The sequence below is a fragment of the Bemisia tabaci genome, chromosome 4, assembly GCF_918797505.1.
Source record: "Bemisia tabaci chromosome 4, PGI_BMITA_v3".
Lineage (NCBI taxonomy): Eukaryota > Metazoa > Arthropoda > Insecta > Hemiptera > Aleyrodidae > Bemisia > Bemisia tabaci.
This window is the reverse complement of record NC_092796.1, coordinates 8,479,068-8,497,371: the sequence shown is the minus strand read 5'-3', so window position 1 is coordinate 8,497,371 and position 18,304 is coordinate 8,479,068. Positions and strand designations below refer to the sequence as shown.

At 42.7% G+C, this 18,304-nt stretch overlaps 1 protein-coding gene across 3 annotated transcripts in view; it reads left to right on the top strand.

The window, feature by feature from the left end:
* Window positions 1-18,304, top strand: part of LOC109040318 (paired box protein Pax-6) — an 83,135-nt gene that overhangs the window by 44,957 nt on the left and 19,874 nt on the right. For all 3 annotated transcript variants that reach the window (XM_072299237.1, XM_072299236.1, XM_072299235.1), the window contains 2 exons: window positions 9,717-9,862; window positions 10,316-10,425. In XM_072299237.1, the coding sequence (XP_072155338.1) occupies window positions 9,717-9,862; window positions 10,316-10,425 (256 nt within the window). The remainder of the gene's footprint in view (window positions 1-9,716; window positions 9,863-10,315; window positions 10,426-18,304) is intronic.

Genomic DNA, 18,304 nt, shown 5'->3' with positions numbered 1-18,304 from the left:
TGCAGGAATACTTCACGCATTGCGCCAATCACAGTGCGATCAGCGCGGCGCAGCGGCGGAAGTTAAAATTGGTAAACCACATTTATGCTTGTTCTTTCTTAATTTTTTGGTTCATTTCTTATAAATGGAGAACCTTGTCCACATAGAGATAGGTTTACGGAACTTAACTTTCGAGCAAAGTTCCGTGAAATTTTGCTAGTAGTGTTGACAGGGCTTTCAGAAAAAATGTATCCAACACGAGTTGGTAAACGCGTCTTATGCACCCCTCCCCCTCTGGCACGTTCACTTAATGGTTTTTATTGATGTTTCAAAACGAATGATGAGAAAGGGGCAGCAAAATACAGGCGGCCCATGGGCGGCAAGTCGGTAAATCTGGCCCTGGACACAGTGCGTCCTCACACAGCATTTAGACTGTGAAAAGTAGACAAATACAAACTATCGCTTTAAATCTTTTTAGAACCACCCAAAATGATGTTCTTTTTGAATGATGACGTACTCTCTTCCCGTGCAGTTTGACTTGGAACTTAGTCCAAAACTTATCCTGGATTTTCATTAAATCGCAAATTTCCCGGCGAGGCGATATTCTTGTCCTGCAACACCTCGCAACAGCCCACTTTTGTTAGGTCTTGGAATTTAATACCCCCAAGTTAACTTTCTTTGACTCGCTTCGTCTCGCTGACGGCGCAAGAGCCTGAGGAGCAGAGATAATGACATTCCTCAAGCTCAATTTCCAGGCAAAAGCTCTCCATCCTCCCACGCCGCCAAATCACCCCAAAACACTCGACCGTAACATTACGACGCCGACCGGAGAATATAATAAAACATAAAACGTACAGTGTGCTCCTGACAAGCTAGTTGACAAACCTCTCGGGAGCTCCAAGCGGAATTCTGCCGGGCGATTCGTGACGAGCAGACCTCGGAGTAGAGGAGCATTATTGGCACCTGCAGGGTCATATTGGCTGATCATCGGATGAGTGGGCCAACCAAAGGCATTCCAATTACAGAAATCGGTGCGTCCTCTCCCCCACTTTGCACCCTAGTGTTGGAGGATCGCAACCCCTACGGCGCGACAAACACACCCGCGAGACCAGGCGTCTCCAGGGTGACGCAATCCAGGTGACATAAGGGGTGTAGGTGCGGTCAAAAGGGAAACTTAGAGGAGTCCAGGCTTGTCAGATTTCGACGTGAGATTATATCTTTATGTGATTACAAACTACCAACCTAACTCAATAACCAATAGTAACATCATGACGTTACTCCGAACTGGACACTTATGGGACCTGATAATGAAAATGTAACTAAGACAAAATTCTAACTTTTAACATACCTACTTCGTCACCCGCCGACCAAAGTATCACAAGCGCCTTGCGACGTTTCAACATTTCCGCCGCCACTTTTTTTACAGGGAAATTGTTGGTTGAATCTGTTTGAAATTTCACTGGATTTTATCGGCAGCGCGAAGAAAATTCAGAGAAATTTTGGGACAGCTTCGTCGAACGATTTCCCTGTAAAAAAATAATATGACGGCGGAAATTTTGAAACGTCGCACAGCGCTTGTGATACTTTGGCCGGGAGGCAACGACGTTATTAAGGAACGGCCCCTATTTTGTCAAGGCACCTTCAAATAGACGTAGAGTCCCTTTAAAACTGAGAGTCAAGACAATGTGAATCCATTTCCGATTGGTTCCCGTATTTTAGGCCTCCACAGTGTCAGAAACGGGAATAAAGATTACATTTTCACCGATTGCAAAGATTATAATGTAGAATGGACCGGGGAATAACGGATTCGACTAGGAACAAACGGAATGAAAGAAGGAACGGAGAAAGGAATTTGAGAATGAGCCGATCGAAGAATACGAAAAACTGCCAATTTGTGTAATCTTTACTTCCGTTTGTGACTCCATGAGGGGGACTGTCTTGACTCTATAAAGGGACTCCAAACAGATTTATTTACCAACCGATCATACACTTTTCAGCAAATATTATCACCTCTACCAAAAACCTCAATTTCACAACTTCCTCCGGCATTTCGGCAAGACGGCATACGCGCCTCCTCCGACACCGTCTCGAACTCACCCACGTCGCGTCGTCCGCCTCAATTCCCCGTTTCCTGGGACATCTTCTCCGGCGGGAAGAAAGCACTAATTCAACAAATCAGAGTTGCCCTTCGAGGGTTTGTTTGCCGAGATGCGGAGGGCAGAGGGGGTCGCGACGGAACGGAATGGCTCTAATACGCGAGTATGATTAGTACACTCCAAGCGCGGAACCGTGAAGACTTTAGCTCCGGCGATGCACTTAAATAACCCTTTAAATATTCGCCACGCTCTGTTGCCGCTTTGTGCTCCCTTGGAGGGCTCCCCACGTCGGCGTGGGGCGGGGGATGTTTTTCGGACCGATTTCGCAGCGCCCCGAGCAGCCTCGCCAGCCCCTGCGATAAGGGTGTGCATGCGCCACCCTTTTCACGCGGATACGATGTGATGTCTTTATTCCGAGCTGCGTTGCCAACGTGTTCTACCATCGCTGTGTTAGCATTGTTGAAATAAAAATTATAACTTTTAAAATTTTAGAATGATTCAGGAGCTTGGAGGGCAAGGCGCAAAAGTGTATGTTTCGCCATTCCAAGAAATGCGTGTGTAGGGTTTCCAAATTGCATGAAGCTATATAGCGGGAAAAAAAATAAAATTCACTTTCTGATGCTTAAAAATTGGACGTCAGTAGTGAATTTTACACAGAACGTATTTGAAAATTACTTTTATTTCATATCATTCAGCACTTACGGGGCTTGTCCGGCTGCAGCCCCTCGAATGGCCCATGATTTGACTGAATGACCGCAGCAAATGACTCTAAATATCAGGTGAAACTGATTTCTCCTTCATTTCGGCGGTTATGCAATTTTAGCTACTCAGAAGTTGATATAGTTGTATCACGCACAAGGTATATTTAGGTTAATACTTTTTAAGGCAACGGCATATACGAGGAGAAACTGGTTCTCCATTATTTCGATGGTAATTTGATTTGAGCTACGTGGAAGTCGGAATAATTGTACCGCATTCAAAATATCTTAGAAAGAACTAAAAACTTGGAAATGATGAAGGAATTGCATAGAGCTTTGAGTGCTTTTTGCAAATGCCTCTTGATTCTATTTCTCTCCGACATGTTTCATGAAATAGGGGCTTTCTCCTGAAAGTTCTTTGTGTGAACAGGGAGGAGGCGGAATATCTTCCCAACTTCTTGAAACTGGAGCTTTTAAGGTCGAAAACTATAAAATTGTGGCACATAAGAACCTAAACATGTATTTTTAATGGTCGAATATTAACTGAAGAACCATTTATGAAATATTCAGGACTGAATTTCGGATTTTTCAAACACCTCCTTACGTCACCCTTTTGCGACGAATGTCCCAATTCTTTAACAGGTAAAATCAAAATGGCGTATTGGCTCTCTTGTCATTTTCTTAATGACCCTAAAGGTATTACAGTCCTTACGGCGGGTCTTAATTCTGCTAATCTGTACTACCTACTAAAAAACTCCGGCCGTGTAAGCTGTACTTGCGGGCTTTATTATTGATCGTATTCGATACATAAAACAGGTGAGATTGTATCGATATCGATTGGTTCAAAACAGAAACATAGCCTCAAAAGTCAATTTAGAAATCGGAGGGAACGGGTCTTCTGTAACAGATGTTTTATTCTTTTGAAGACCAAATAATGCCAATGCAAAGTGAAATTTTTAGGGATTTTCTCATTTTCAGATTTTCCAACTTAAATCCTATCAGATTAGTTTGAGGTTGTGCTCTGTTGTTTTGAACCAAACGATACATCGAACCACTATCGAATACGGTCTATAGACATACCGTCCGCGTTCCGGGCTCTGAGGCCGAAAGTTCCAAGTGTAGCACCCAGAGCAGTTGAAGCTACGGCTCCAGCACCCGGGACCTTCGGCTTTTCAACCCGGTATGGACGGTATGTCTACATATCCCGTAATTTTTTTTTTTTTCAGTTTATGAAATCATCCTAAATTCTTTCTCTTTTCCCAAATGTTCGCACCGACTTAGCTTCAAACCATTTTTCTTCCCTCCTGTGACGCAACATTAAAAAATGACACGCGACGCGGCAACGGCGGAGCATTTTCATTTCACGGTGATGAATGGTTCGACTTTCTCATTCAATTCAAGCTCTCGACGCGTTTTGTTTGTTTTAATTATGTCCTCAACTCGGGTGTTTTTCCTTCTGTCGAAGATCGCGATCCCGGCTAAATCGTTTAATTCCCTCCACCCTCCCATTGAGTTCGCGGAGAGTGGAGCCTTCTCCCCTGGAATCCAGTCGTAAATGAATTAATAGATATTTAAATAACCTTCGTCGCGTTTCGTTCGCAGGGACTCTTCAGGACCTGATTCGCGCGAGAATAGCGTTCGTAGCAGCGCCGAACAACGCGAGGAAACCTTGCTCGAGAGCTGACGAAGGTGCACAGACGTGCATGCACATTCACAACGGCTAAAATAAGCTGGAAACTGAAGTTGGTCGTGTGCTCGTGGGAATGAATACGGGGACCTCCTCTTCTTGGGAATGGTTCGAGATACATGAAATTTCAACCGAAAAGCAAATCGCAGGGTAGCATGAAACCTAAGAAAGAAATGAAAGATTGGAAATTCCATTGAAATATTTCATGAAATTTCACGAGTCTGTGAAATCTTTCATACTTTCAGGGCAGGGTCGAATTTACCAACTCGCCGCCCCCTTATCATTCGTTTTGAAACATCAATAAAAACCATTAAGTGAACGTGCCAAAAGGAGAGGGGTGCATTAGACGCGTTCATTCTTATTGCACACATTATTTGCGAAAACCCTGTTAACAATACTAGCAAAAGTTCACAAAACTTTGCGCAAAAGTTAAGTTCCGTATACCTATCTCTGTGTGGACGAGGCCTTCCATTTGAAGAAATGAACGAAAAAATTATGAGAGAACAAACATAAATGTGATTTTATAATTTCAACTTCAGCAGCTGCACCGCGCTGACCGCAATGGGTTTGGCGCAATTCGTAAAGTATTCCTACAGTCTTGTAGGCGCTTTGCGTTTCACGCCGACCGCTGTTGACCGCTCTGTGTTTGACGCAATGCGTGAAGTATTCATGCAGTCATTTAGGCGCTGATATGTGCTACATGCCGACCGCCGCTCCGAGGGTTTCTCCTGTTCATCTCAAGTTCTCGTCATCATTGCTCTCTGCGCCGCGCCGTTTTTCCTTAGCACGGCAGCATACGAGTAATTACAGAGGAGTGCCGCACTGGAAAAAAAAAAAAAAAAAAAAAAACACATTTGATCTAGAGCCCAGACTCTTGAAAACATTGACAAGAAAAAATACTCTTGATTCAATCAGATTTTAGCTTAAATCAAAAGGAAATCCGCTCAAATTAAGAGGCTTGGTTCTTGATTTAAGCTTAAATCTGATTGAATCAAGAGTATTTTTTCTTGTCGATGTTTTCAAGAGTCTGGACTCTAGATCTAATGTGTTAGCGGCTCTGGTGCTTGCACTAGAGCTGCTATTCCGGACGGTCCCAGCTGGGGAGTATCAACGGACCATGTTACATTGGAGAGACCGCGTGTTGGTTGATGGGAATCGGCGCCATTTTCTGCTGTTTAGGGGGGACTGATTTTATTTTAATTGATATCTTTTTCCTGTGAGCGAATGCTATGTTGTGTAGTGTATTTTTGGAATCATGGTGATACTGTCAATAATTCAAAACGGGTCTGTGCTTTAATCTCGCACTGGAAAAAATGTACTTTACGTTTAAAATTTGAAAATTCAAATCTATAAGTTTTCGCGCTTTTTTCGAAGAATGCCGTGGTTGGAGCTTCCTAGTCATACTACTCGACATCAGCTGATAGCAAACAAAGGTTACCAAGGAAACCGTAAACGCGTAACAACTACCTACCGTCGCCAGAGCCGCTTTCCGACGCGAATGCGTTGGAGCTTCCTGCTTGTTTTTTTTTTCCAGCCTAACCTAACCTAACCTAAGTAAGAACGCCACATGTGCACCGAGAGTTGCCAAATTCCATCCAGTTAAATGTTCATTTTTCAGGGAAATCATGAATATTTCTCTTGAAATTTTCAGCTATTCAATATCTAACCGCGAATAAAATGTTCCGAAAATTTTCAGAAAATATATACACAAATTTTCCTGAAAATCTGTATTTGAACAGAGGAAATTTGGCAACGTCTGTTGGTTCATACGGCGTTCTTCCTTAGCACGGCAGAGAAAACCGCAAGAGCCCGGGCAGCGGCATTCCTGATACTCCACGCGCGCTCCTCGGATGGAGGACAATTATCTCGGTTGTCAAGAGTCAAGCGTCAAAAGGCGGCGACCACCTGTCAGGCACTTGTCATCCGAGTCGGGCGGGCGGCGGCCGATCGGGGCTTAATCGAATCGAGATGGTATCGGCGTCCCGAAACCAGAGCCGCCCAGAGAACAAGGCTCTCGGGACCCGGAGCCAAGAGCCGGAACCCGCAACCCCAATCCCGAGGGACGCCCCGCGCCACCGCGATCCCCGCCCACCGCTGCGTGGTGCGTTACGACCTATCTCGGTTTCCCGATGTGGGGTTTTGGTTGGTCGGTGATAAGGGAACATCGCGATGTTGGTTTTTCAAGATCACGGTCCGTTATTCACGTGAGCTTAGTGCAGGGTGGCGAAGTCTCATGAAAAATAAAATATTGAAATTCCACGTGAAATATTTCATGAAATTTCAGAAATTTACGAAAGATATCGAAATACCTGTTCCTTTTCATGTTTCGCAAAATTTAATAATGGACTACTAGACAAGGTACGAATTTGAGCAATCTGATAAATATTTCTTAACCATAATTTCACGTAAAACACGATTCGCACAACGAAAATTACTGAAACCAACTCCCAACGGAGGTATTCAATTTTTATTTCACATTGGTTCCGAGGAATTTGAACTCCCCGCTTACTAGAAACTCAAAGCTCTACGTGAGTCAAATCGCGCACTACAACGGTTTCAGCAAGCTTCTCAATGGAGCAATGTTCATTTCCCACCATGTGTTGTTCAAACTATTAGCAATTGGCTATAGCTGAGCCAAAGCGTCAAGATTGAGGTTGCCAGATTTGTATATCGCAGAGACTGTCATGATAACGTTTAGCGCGCGATGTGAATGACGTAGAGCATTGAGTTTTAATGAGCGGGTGGTTTGAATTCACGCATCAAGAGTCATTAAATATCTTCGTAACGAGTTAATTTCGGTAATTTTTGTTGTGCGCGTCGTGTTTTGCGTGAAATTTTTGTTACGAAACATGTATAAGAATGCTGGAAATCGTACCTTGTCTAGTGGTCCATTATGACTTTCTTCTATTTTTGTGTGTTTGAGTGCGGGCTGAATACTCTAGCCCCTGAAAAACATGAATTATTTCACAGCCTCGTGAAATTTCATGAAATATTTTACTGAAATTTCCAATCTTTCATTTCTTTCTGACGTGTCATGCCATCTTGCTGACCATATTTTTGGTAGGTGAAGTAAAGAAACCTTGACCCTCAAACACCACAGATAATTATTTTCGTGGTAAAGAGAAAATATATATAAAGACCGTTTTTACCCGCTCATGAACGCGTTTTTTTCTATCTTCTTTTCTTCTTTTTTTTGAAAGTCAAGGATCACTATCAACGACTGACGGAATCGACATTCTCACGAGAAATATTGAAATTAGCAGAAGCTGCGAGAGAGCGGGGCGAGATCTCAAGTCGCACCGCGTTTTGATCAGGAAGAAAACGCACGTGAAAAAAAAAGTCACCCGGAGATAATAGACAAACAAGGCCGTAGGGGGGCCGCTACTTGTTGTTTTACCTTTGTACGCCGTGCTTTTTAATCTCCTGCGCAGCATGCATCGGCAGCGAGCAGTGCACGAGGAGTTGCAAGGTGAAATTCTCATCGCTCTTTGCCGTCGCCGTCTGGTGAATAGAATCGCGCAACCCCTGGATGTCTTAGTGGGGGGTGAGGGTGCTGCTCAGATTCGGATTGATCGGTGTGAGTGCAAATCTCCGCCAGACAAGAGTCGCGAGATAACGGGGTGAGATGGCCGGGTTTTACTCAACTCGTACAAGTTAGGTGGAGCTCGAAACTTCCAACTTTTTTCGAGGTAAAAATATTTGGAACCGATGTAGAAAAAAATAATAGAATACATGTTTATAAGAGGCTTTTTTGGACCTAAAATTCACGAAAGAAAACGAAATTGCTGATTTAACAATTTTGTAGTTAAAAAATGTGTCCAAAATGTTTCAATGAAGATTTTACAATGAAAAAAAGCTAATTTAACCACCCCCGCAGTTAAGTTAGTTTTCCATCACTGTAAAATGTACATGACGGACATATTTTATAATAATTTACTTATTGAATCAGCATTCCATTCTGTCCGTGTTGGACAAATATTTAAAGTGCCCAAAAAGGGTCTCCAAGTGGCACATTTTGCTTTTAAGAACTGTTACCGTGAGACTCGAGGGCAGTTTTAAAGTTGTATCATATGATAAATACTGAAAATCTCTGAACTTCGAATAAACGGCATGCCGAGGCCAACCGTCTTAGAGGCCAAAAGTTTCAAGTGTAAGGAGCCGTATCCTCAACTGCTCAGAGTTTGGTGACCGAATAAACGGCTCCCAGGATTTCGGCCTTGGAGTGGCCTGAACAAGTGAACCTGAGTGGTCGGAAATTAGGGTGGCACATAGGACCGGGAATTTTTTTTACTGGAGATTTGCCATTAAAAATCTCCTCAAAGTTCAGTTACCTTAAAAATTTGATGAAACATTGGAACCTTGGATAAATGAACATTTTACCGACTATTGTACAATAACGGTACATTGCTAATGGCTTTGAGTGCTTGTAAACGTAATAGTATAACGCAAACTTGTACTGTTTTAACTTTTCTTTTTAATAAAATCAAATAATAACAAATATAAATACATAACTAATACCTTGCTCTCCAGAAAATTATCAAAGGATTTTGTAAGCAATAGATGATTTTACAAGGAGTCTTGTTGAAGCCTCTTCAAATACAACGCGAGAGCGCGCGTTTAATATTTTGCACGTATCGAGATATATTTATAACCGTAATAAACGATTGCTTTCGACGCCAAGTACTCTTGACGTAAGAAGTACAGAATATAAAGGTAGGGGAAAAGAATTCATTGTCGCTAGAAAGTGTATTCATAACGGAGGGTGATAAAAGGTCAAAGAGTGAATTCATAGCCCATTGCAGTGGTTCTTGAAGTTGTGTGACTAAAAAGAATCCCTCCCTCAGAAAATTAAGAAAAACCTATAATACAGCTTCAAACATTTATTCATAAACCACTATAATAATGTAAAAAGTCAACGTTTGTGTCGTAGCGGTAACGGACAGTATACTCTCTCCTTAAAAATGTCAATCCTCCTGTTGACGATCCGTTTAATTAGAGTACACCTTTTTTAGAAAATATTTTTACACTATTTTTATTTTTCTCTCATTAAAAATCAGGAGCCCGTAAAGAGTCTGGCATCAGTTAAACACAATTTACAGGCAAAGCGATGGAAAAAGTTAAAATGCTTGTTATTTTATTAACAGTCACTTATAGTCGTACTATGTAGTTATATATTTTTAACGAATCTGTCTTTGATATTTGTTGCGGCCCCTCTCATTCAAAATCTTAATTGAAAATAATAATTTGGTGTTGCAGGTATCTTCAATTAATCGAGTGCTTCGAAATTTAGCCGCCCAAAAGGAGCAAAGCCCTTGTTCCGTTTCACCAGCTAGCGATTCCGTTTACGATAAATTGAGACTTCTCAATGGGCAGACGACAGCATGGCCACGACCTAGTCCTTGGTAAGAGATTGTTCTATTCTGGCTATAATTCTATATTTATTCTAGCCAACACTTCTCTCTTTTATGTAGGCATTTTTTTAGTTCTTGGAATTTTTAATATTCGATAAAGATGCAAGTTAGAACCTCCTACCAAACTTTTTAACTTAGAGGTACATTCCTGAGTTGCGAGTCGAATAAAAAAAAATTTCAGATGCGGGTGAATTTGGCCCTCATTCGCCAAAACTTGTTGAACAAGGCCTAAAAGGATATTAGATGAGGAAATTATCCCTTCCATATGATGGATGAAAAAACAATTACATTGCCGCGTTTATTTGCGCTAATGATATTTCTCAAGAGAATACATTAGGTGATTCTAATTAGGTGATTCTGATTTCATCACCGCTTCATCTGCTGTTTCATATTTTGTATGAGCTAAAAAGCACAAAAACTGATCGATTTCCTTTTGTTTTTCAGGTACAATCCACCAGGGACTGGAGGAAACTCATTCGCCTTACAACCTAGCAACTTTAGTCCCAATGCCACCGGATATAGTCCAGAAATTACAGAGCTACCAATTAAAAAAGGTTAGTAGATCTTACCCGTTTGGTAGAACATGTATGTATATAGGCTACAATCAAACGAGAAATCTGGGAAAATACATACATATGAGAAACAAGAGCGTGGAAGAAACTGTGTAATTTCCGGATTTTTTTAGATGTACTGATACAGTCTCACCATGATTGCACGTAATATTTTAGAAATATGTATAAAAAATGTCACATTCGTACATTTTCTTTTTTTGATCATATGTTTCGTGAAAAATATCATGATGAACTCATGTGTCATCTCTAGATTTTTAGCATATTCCTTCGCCACCAGATCAAAAGTACCAAAAACTCATCTCGAAAACTGTTTTAAACATTTGAAAATTTTCACTAAACTGTTTCAATGAAAGTCCCAGCCCATTATTTAGGTAGTGATACTAATCTAGCTAATCAACGATATTTCTTTAAAACGTCGGCGACCTCTCCCTGCATGAACGATATCCTCCAAACTTTCAAATCGTGTTGGATTTATGCTTTAAAATGTAACATGAGAGGAACATTTTGCAACACCAATAACAATTTAAACAGCGGGTAACAAAGCTAATTTTCACATAAATAACACCAAAACGTTCCGGCTGAAAACTCAGCCTTCCTCACTTGGATAAAAACAATAACATTTTTGTTTTCAAAAACCTAAAAACCTAGTACTTCGCTGTACCTTTCAAGGCGAGTTTGCTGTCATGTTAAAAATGTTTTAATAACACAATTTTTGGTGGTATTTACGTGAAAATTAGCCTTGTCACCCGCTGTTTAAATTGTTATTATTGTAGATCTTGTCACGGGCTGCGGAGCATCAAACATATCTCATTTTGATACACCGTCACCGAGATACGCATTTTCAAGGTTCAGTTGCACGATCAAACTGAGCCATCAAACTGAAGCTCTGATTGGTGGAAAAAGACCTGAGGTGAGGATGCGACCAATGAGAGGCCCAATTTGATGGCTAAATTTGATCGTGTAAGTGGACCTCAACAGTTTCACCGTCAATACATATTGTTCCTGATCAGGGAACGCGTCTGCGCACACAATTAACAAGCAAACGTTTGGAGACGCAAAAAAGTAGGAGAAAAAATAACACACGCGGCTGAAGCGAAAGCGGATAACTGCACATGACGGAGGCAATAACTGCATCATGGTAGAGGCGTAGGGGGGGAGGGGGGCACAGGGGGAGGGTATATCGGAATGAATTTATCAGAGCCTGGAGGCTCATCCGCGGAGCCAATAGGCGGCACAAAGCTCAAGCGGTGAAAGCGGATACAAAAATCCGCCGTTGTTTCAGCCAACCGCGGCTCGGCTCGGAATGCTCGGGTCAAAGGGCCGCCGTTCTCAGGAATTTCGCGTTCCCTTCCCGCGCTGCTGTCAATTTTGCGAAATTTCCCGGAGCTTTAGTCAATTTTCGCGACAGTTACAATCTGTTCTATAAGTTGGCGAATGTTAATCGGAAATGTCTGTTGGTTCCCTTCCACTAAATTTTGTCCGTTTGACCGACGGTAATCTTGGGTTCCGTGGGTGGGGGCTTGGGGAGTTTAAATTGATAATTTTTTTTTAAAAAATGTAACTTGGGCCTTGTCCACACGAGCGCGGTTCGAGGAACTTATTCGGCGAACTGCTCGGTTCCCGGATCTTGTTCCTTAAAACGAGGCATGCTGTCCACACGAGTTCGCCCGAACTAGAACCGGAACTTCAATAAAACTGTACAATTATTGCAAAATAATAGATTATCACGGCCGCCAAAGTAACGAAAATAAATGTCAAGACATGTAAAGGACGTAAATAACAAAAACAAACAAATTCACATCAAAAGAAACATATGTAAAAGCTCGGTGTACGGCAGAAGTTCCGGGTTTTGGAGGAATAAGTTTTTAGCTCAGCTAAAACTTGTTCCGGGAACAAGTTCCTCGAACTAATTTCCGCGAACCGCGCTCGTGTGGACAAGGCCTAAGCTGTGGCAAATTTTCAAAAACCTTGCCTTGGGCCAATAAAAAAAGTTAAAAAATACATCCTTCATCAGACTCTCTTTGGCAAGTAAGAGTCCCGGTGTCCTAGAGAGGATTCCATCTGTCCCGAGGAGAATTCGAGTAACAGAAAAATTATTGGTCGACCCCATGCCATATGAATCGAAGTTATTTTTCTCCGTACGTAGTATATGCAACGTATGTAAACAGCCCTTAACAATTGCGGTAACGTCTTTTATTCCCAAAACTCCCAACCCAGATAGGTTCCTTTTGATAGCTTTCATCTAATCCCATACGGAGAAAAAAACTTCGTGCATGGGACCCGAAGTTCTGGTCATATGGATCTCTGAAGTTTTCGGATTGAGCATCTGAACACTTTAGGTCCAGCTGCTGAGGTTCGGATCCCACATCTGAAACTTCAGTTCTTACATCTGAACCACTTCGGTTCTCACATCCGAAAAACTTCGGTTCTCACATCCGAAAAACTTCGGTTCTCACATCCGAAAAACTTCGGTTCTCACATCTGAAGTACTTCAGATGTAAGAACTGAAGTTTCAGATGTGTGATTCGAACCTTGACAGCTAGACCTTAAGTGTTCAGATGCTCAATCCGAAAACTTCAGAGATCCATATGACCTAAACTTCGGGTCCCACGCACGAAGTTTTTTTCTCGGTGCAAACGAGATCCGGCGAAAATTGCGAAAATTGTGAAAATCGGCATCGTTGGCGTCGTCCTGACAAGCGCACCGCTCGGGGCCGACTTTGCGTTTGACATGGCAACAATTACAACCGAACGCGAACGTGAGCGAGGGGTGGGGGGTGGGTGGAGGGAGGGGCGCCTCCGGGCCCGGCCTCAGGTGAGGCGGAGGGGTGGCGTTTGAGAGCCCGCCTTGCAAATGACACCGTTGCGGCGTACCGCACTCAAAAGCTGAAGCCTCCCGGATCTGGATTTGATTCGATTGTTTCCTCCGCGCCCCGCTAATACGCTTTAATCTACCACCTTCCAGCGTTTAATCCTCTCGTCAGTGACCTCCACTGTGGAACGTGTCCTCTCACCCCCCACCCCCTCCCCCACCACGGCTTTCCTCTCTTGCGGCCTGATATTTAATCGGAGACGGGAAATCCTGAGGTATCTTTGTCGGGAGAGTATTGCCATGGCTGTGCCTCTCTTTGATTGGTCCTCCAGTCTGAGGCCACTCTGAGTTCTCCTAGAGTCCCTTTATACTAAGAGTCAAGTCGATGTGAATCCATTTCTGATTGGTTCCCGTATGTTAGGCCTCCACAGTGTCACAAACGGGAATAAAGTTTTCGGATTGAGCATCTGAACACTTTAGGTCTAGCTGTTGAGGTTCGGATCACACATCTGAAACTTCAGTTCTTACATCTAAAGTACTTCGGATGTGAGAACCGAAGTTTTTCGGATGTGAAAACCGAAGTACTTCAGATATAAGAACTGAAGTTTCAGGTGTGTGATCCAAACCTCAGCAGCTGGACCTAAAGTGTTCAGATGCTCAATCCGAAAACTTCAGAGATCCATATGACCTAAACTTCGGGTCCCACGCACGCAGTTTTTTTCTCCGTGTATAAAGGGACTCTCAGTTCTCTTAGAGCTCACCGCTGCGGATACTGTTGTGCAAAAAAGACCTAACTGCGAAAATTTTATAGGCAAAACACTGACAGGACAGTTCTTTAACAGTTGAATCCTTGGCTCACCGCCATTTTGCCTTCATTTCCGTTGAGCGCAACATTGCTTCCACGTCTTGTGCACCCTTGATGGTTTTGTTAGCTCAACTCGATATTTAACGCCCATTCTTCAATTTGTGTGTATGCTGTTGAACAAAAAGGACCTAACTGCGAAAATCTTAAAGGCAAGTCACTGACAGGACAATTCTCTTAGCAGTTGAATCCTCGCCATTTCGCCTTCATTTCCGTTGAACGCAACATTGCATCCACCTCTTGTGCACTCTGAATGCGGTTTTATCAGCTCAATTTGTTATTTAACGCCCTTCAATTTTTGAAAGGACTCTAGCATGGAATAATCCTTTAAAACATCGGGAAACTGTGCGTAAAGGGACTCTAGTACAATTTAGAAACTCTATAAAAAACTCTCTAACTGGACCAAGTTTAATTGGGGGGCTTGGAGGACAAGGTGCATATGTGCAGTTTTTGCTATTTCGAGTAACACGTGTTTGAAGTTTCGAGATTACAATGGTCTTTAAGGCGGAAAGAAATTTGAAACTGACTTTCTGGTTCTTAAAAATTGGGATTTGGGACCAAATTCTTCACAGAATATGCATACAGACTAGTTTCACTTGAAATTATCAATATCTCAATTTTTTCAAAAACTGCACTTATGCGCCTTGTCCTCCAAGCCCTTCAATTGAATCGGCAGAGGTCGTATCAAGTTTGAGCCAAGAAAAAGGAGCTTGAATTTTTATTCCTCCAAAAGACACAATGTTAAGTAAAAAACCTAGCATCGCCGGAATGACCAAAAAGTTATTCGCTCCCTCAATGAGTCGTTCATTTCAGAAACTAAAATATATCGGGCTCATTTATAAATTATTATTTGACGCATCGAATAAAACGAAAACTGACATTGATTGAAAAATTTCCGATTTCCTTAAATTTCAAAAAATTGAAAAAGTCGGCTCATATAGTCTTTATGACTTGCCGCCATCAGCAAAAAACACAAAGTTTGACCCGGTAGATATCTACAATGAACCATGTTAAAAAATCAAAATTTAGGGATATGGCGGGTCTTAGAGTGTGTAAATATGTTAGCACACGTAATAATCAATCCCCCGATTGGCAAGCTATCCCGAGGCGCCGCCTGACGTCGAAAATTGAAAACTCACCGCCGGAAACCACGCAAATGGAACCATCTGTTTGGTTGAGAGCCCCTCTCCCCCTCGTCACCCATCCTCCCGGCGTCGGGTTGTAGGTCAAACGTTGATCATTTGTCTAATCTCTTCAGGGCCGGGCACGGGGGGTGCAAAATACATAATCGAGCGACACATTATCTCCGTCATAATCTGCGATTTTCCGTGGCGCTCTTTAAAGCTACCCTCGCTCTGCGGGCCCCTCCAATTGGTCCGCCGGGAGTTCTCCTCCCTCCCTCCCCCCCCCCTCACCAACCAGCATCGCGCTCTCTCACCTCATTTTCGCTGCCGTTGCCGCGGCCCCCATCGGCGTGGCGGCAGCCTCTTCATTAATAGTTTTTGTCTTTTTTTTAATCGGATGGGGAGGGAAGGGAGGGGTGTTGTCGCCGGTAATAGCCGGTCCCTTCCCGCTAATCGCCGTCAAATCTCAATGGTTTTATGTCCTCCGCGTCCTTTTTTTCGCACTCCCCCTCTCGCTGCCTTTTCCCGGTTATTTTGTCGCCGTATTTAACGCTAATATATTCATGTTTCCGCCGGGGGCTTTTGTTGGCTCTTCGTTGGAAATGAAGCTCTGGGTTATGACGAAGCTTCATGCCGTTTAAATTTTTTAGTATACTGTCATTGCGTAGAGCAATAACCAATTGAATGACCCTTTTTCAATCAGGAACTACAATATCTGGCTCATTTTAGAGACAACATAATTACGTGCTATTAGTTTCTCTATACAGATAGGTGTTTTTACTATGTATGGGCCAGAAATTGTACTTCCTTATTGAAAAATGCAGTCCGATTGGTGCAACCTTTGGTGCAATCGATTAGTGCAACCTGTAAGAGCACGATCTCGACTTGAAGCGCCTTCATTTTGCCTTGATACTCAACGCTCTGTCGCGCACTTAGTTTAGTTGCCTACCCGAACCATCTAAGGATGCCTACTTCACTACACTAAAAGAGGAGTTTGCCACCTGCCACCGTGGATTTACGGTGGAAAAGTGACTACTTCAATCAAAGGCAAAATTATCAGAACTCTAATCTTGGTCCAGTGGCAATTCTTGAAAATTGGCGACTTTGATTTTCCTCAATTTAAACATACGTAAAACAATCGAGTCTTAGTGAGGCAGCTTGCCTCACTTATGATCGATATTTTTAATGGATTTAAATGGAGCAAAATCAGTGTTCCCAACTAGAAATCATCGCCACTGCCTTGCTATGGAGTTTATGATTCCCTACTTAATACTAGTGTGGCTTGCGAATTGCCGGCAATGGAGAATTTGCATGTGTCTTATATTTTGTAAATTTCATCTTCAAAATAATACTGTTAGGAAAACTGAGTACGAGGGTATCCTTGAAATTGAACAATTATTGGAGAAACTATGACAAAATAACCTAATCTGGTAAAATATACATGTGTTTAAATGGGAAATGCCGCTAGATGACGTCATAAGGCGGCACATTTTCTCACTTTTAAATCTATTTTTCTCCAATTTCCCATGTCAGAAAAAAATTATGAAAAGTACTGTGAATTCAGCTCATTAGGTACTCTCAGATGAAGTAATGAAATTTTTGTGTGCAAATTCTCCATTGCTGTTCGCTTGCGACACAGTTACTGCACGCATTGCACTGGGGGAAAAAAACACATTGGATCTAGATTCCAGACTCTTAAAAACATCGACAAGAAAAAGTACTCTTGATTCAATCAGAATGTATAGCTTAAATCAAGTACCAAGCCTCCTAATTTAAGCGGATTTCGTTTTAATTCAAGCAAAAATCCGATTGAATCAAGAGTATTTTTTCTTGTCAATGTTTTCAAGAGTCTGGACTCTAGATCCAATGTGTTTTTTTTCCAGTGTGGTTTTTGGCAAGGCTGACTATCCACCTAGACTTGATTGTTTTACATAGATTTAAATGGACTAAATTCAGTGCTGCCTACTTGCCAGGGTTGTCATCAGACAGTGAAGAGAACGAGCCGGCAAGGGCGCATGAGAAGTGCACCGCGTTTTGGCGCACGCAAAAAGACCCACTTGAGCGTGACTAATTCGCTTTAAGGTGGCAACATCAGAGTCGCGCGGCTCGAACAGCTGACAAGATATTAGCCTCCCCGTCCCCCGCCCCGCCCCACCGCCGGGCATCCCCGTGGCATCCCCGAACTTGGTCCTGCCGCAACTCCCATGTCATCCTCCGGAAAGCTCCGTTGCGACCGCAGCCGCGCGCCGCAGCGCAGTCGGGCCCAGGCGGAGCACTAACTCCAGCTCCTCACAAAAACAGCCCAAGTTTTAAGCTCGCTCCAAGAGACTCGCGTTCCCGATGAGCTTTGTTCCGCACGTGTGTTTCCATTTCCCATTGACGAGGAACTCAACCGCATTTTGGGAACGTTCCATAGAACGACGAAAGACTCATTTAGCGGCTACGTCATGCATGTCCTATTCGATGTATCGATTTGAGCACTGGAAAAAAAAAACACATTGGATTTAGAGTCCAGACTCTTAAAAATATCGACAAGAAAAAATACTCTTGATTCAATCAGATTTAAGCTTAAATCAAGAATCAAGCTTCCTAATTTGAGCGTATTTCCTTTTGATTTAAGCTTAAATCTGATTGAATCAAGAGTCCTTTTTCTTGTCAATGTTTTCAAGAGTCTGGACTCTAGATCCAATGTGTTTTTTTTCCAGTGGACGTATCGATTTGCTATGGGGTCAACCGAAACAATAGAATATTAAAATTGGTCAGTGATATATGAAGAAATTGCAGACACGCATCACGGAAAAAATAGGGTAGTCGGCATAACCAGTGGCTGGTTAAAAATGCGCCAGCTACCGTACGGTAGTTACGATAACTACCGCGGTGGAGGTCACAACTTACCCGGTAGTTACATAAACATCCATGGTTGTTGATGTAACTACCGGGTTAGTTGTGCCCTCCGCCGCGGTAGTAATCGTATAACTACCGCACGGCAGCTGGCACATTTTTAACCAGCCGCTGGTTGTGTCGACTACCCTATTTTCTTCCGTGTAATTTATTTTGACGGAAT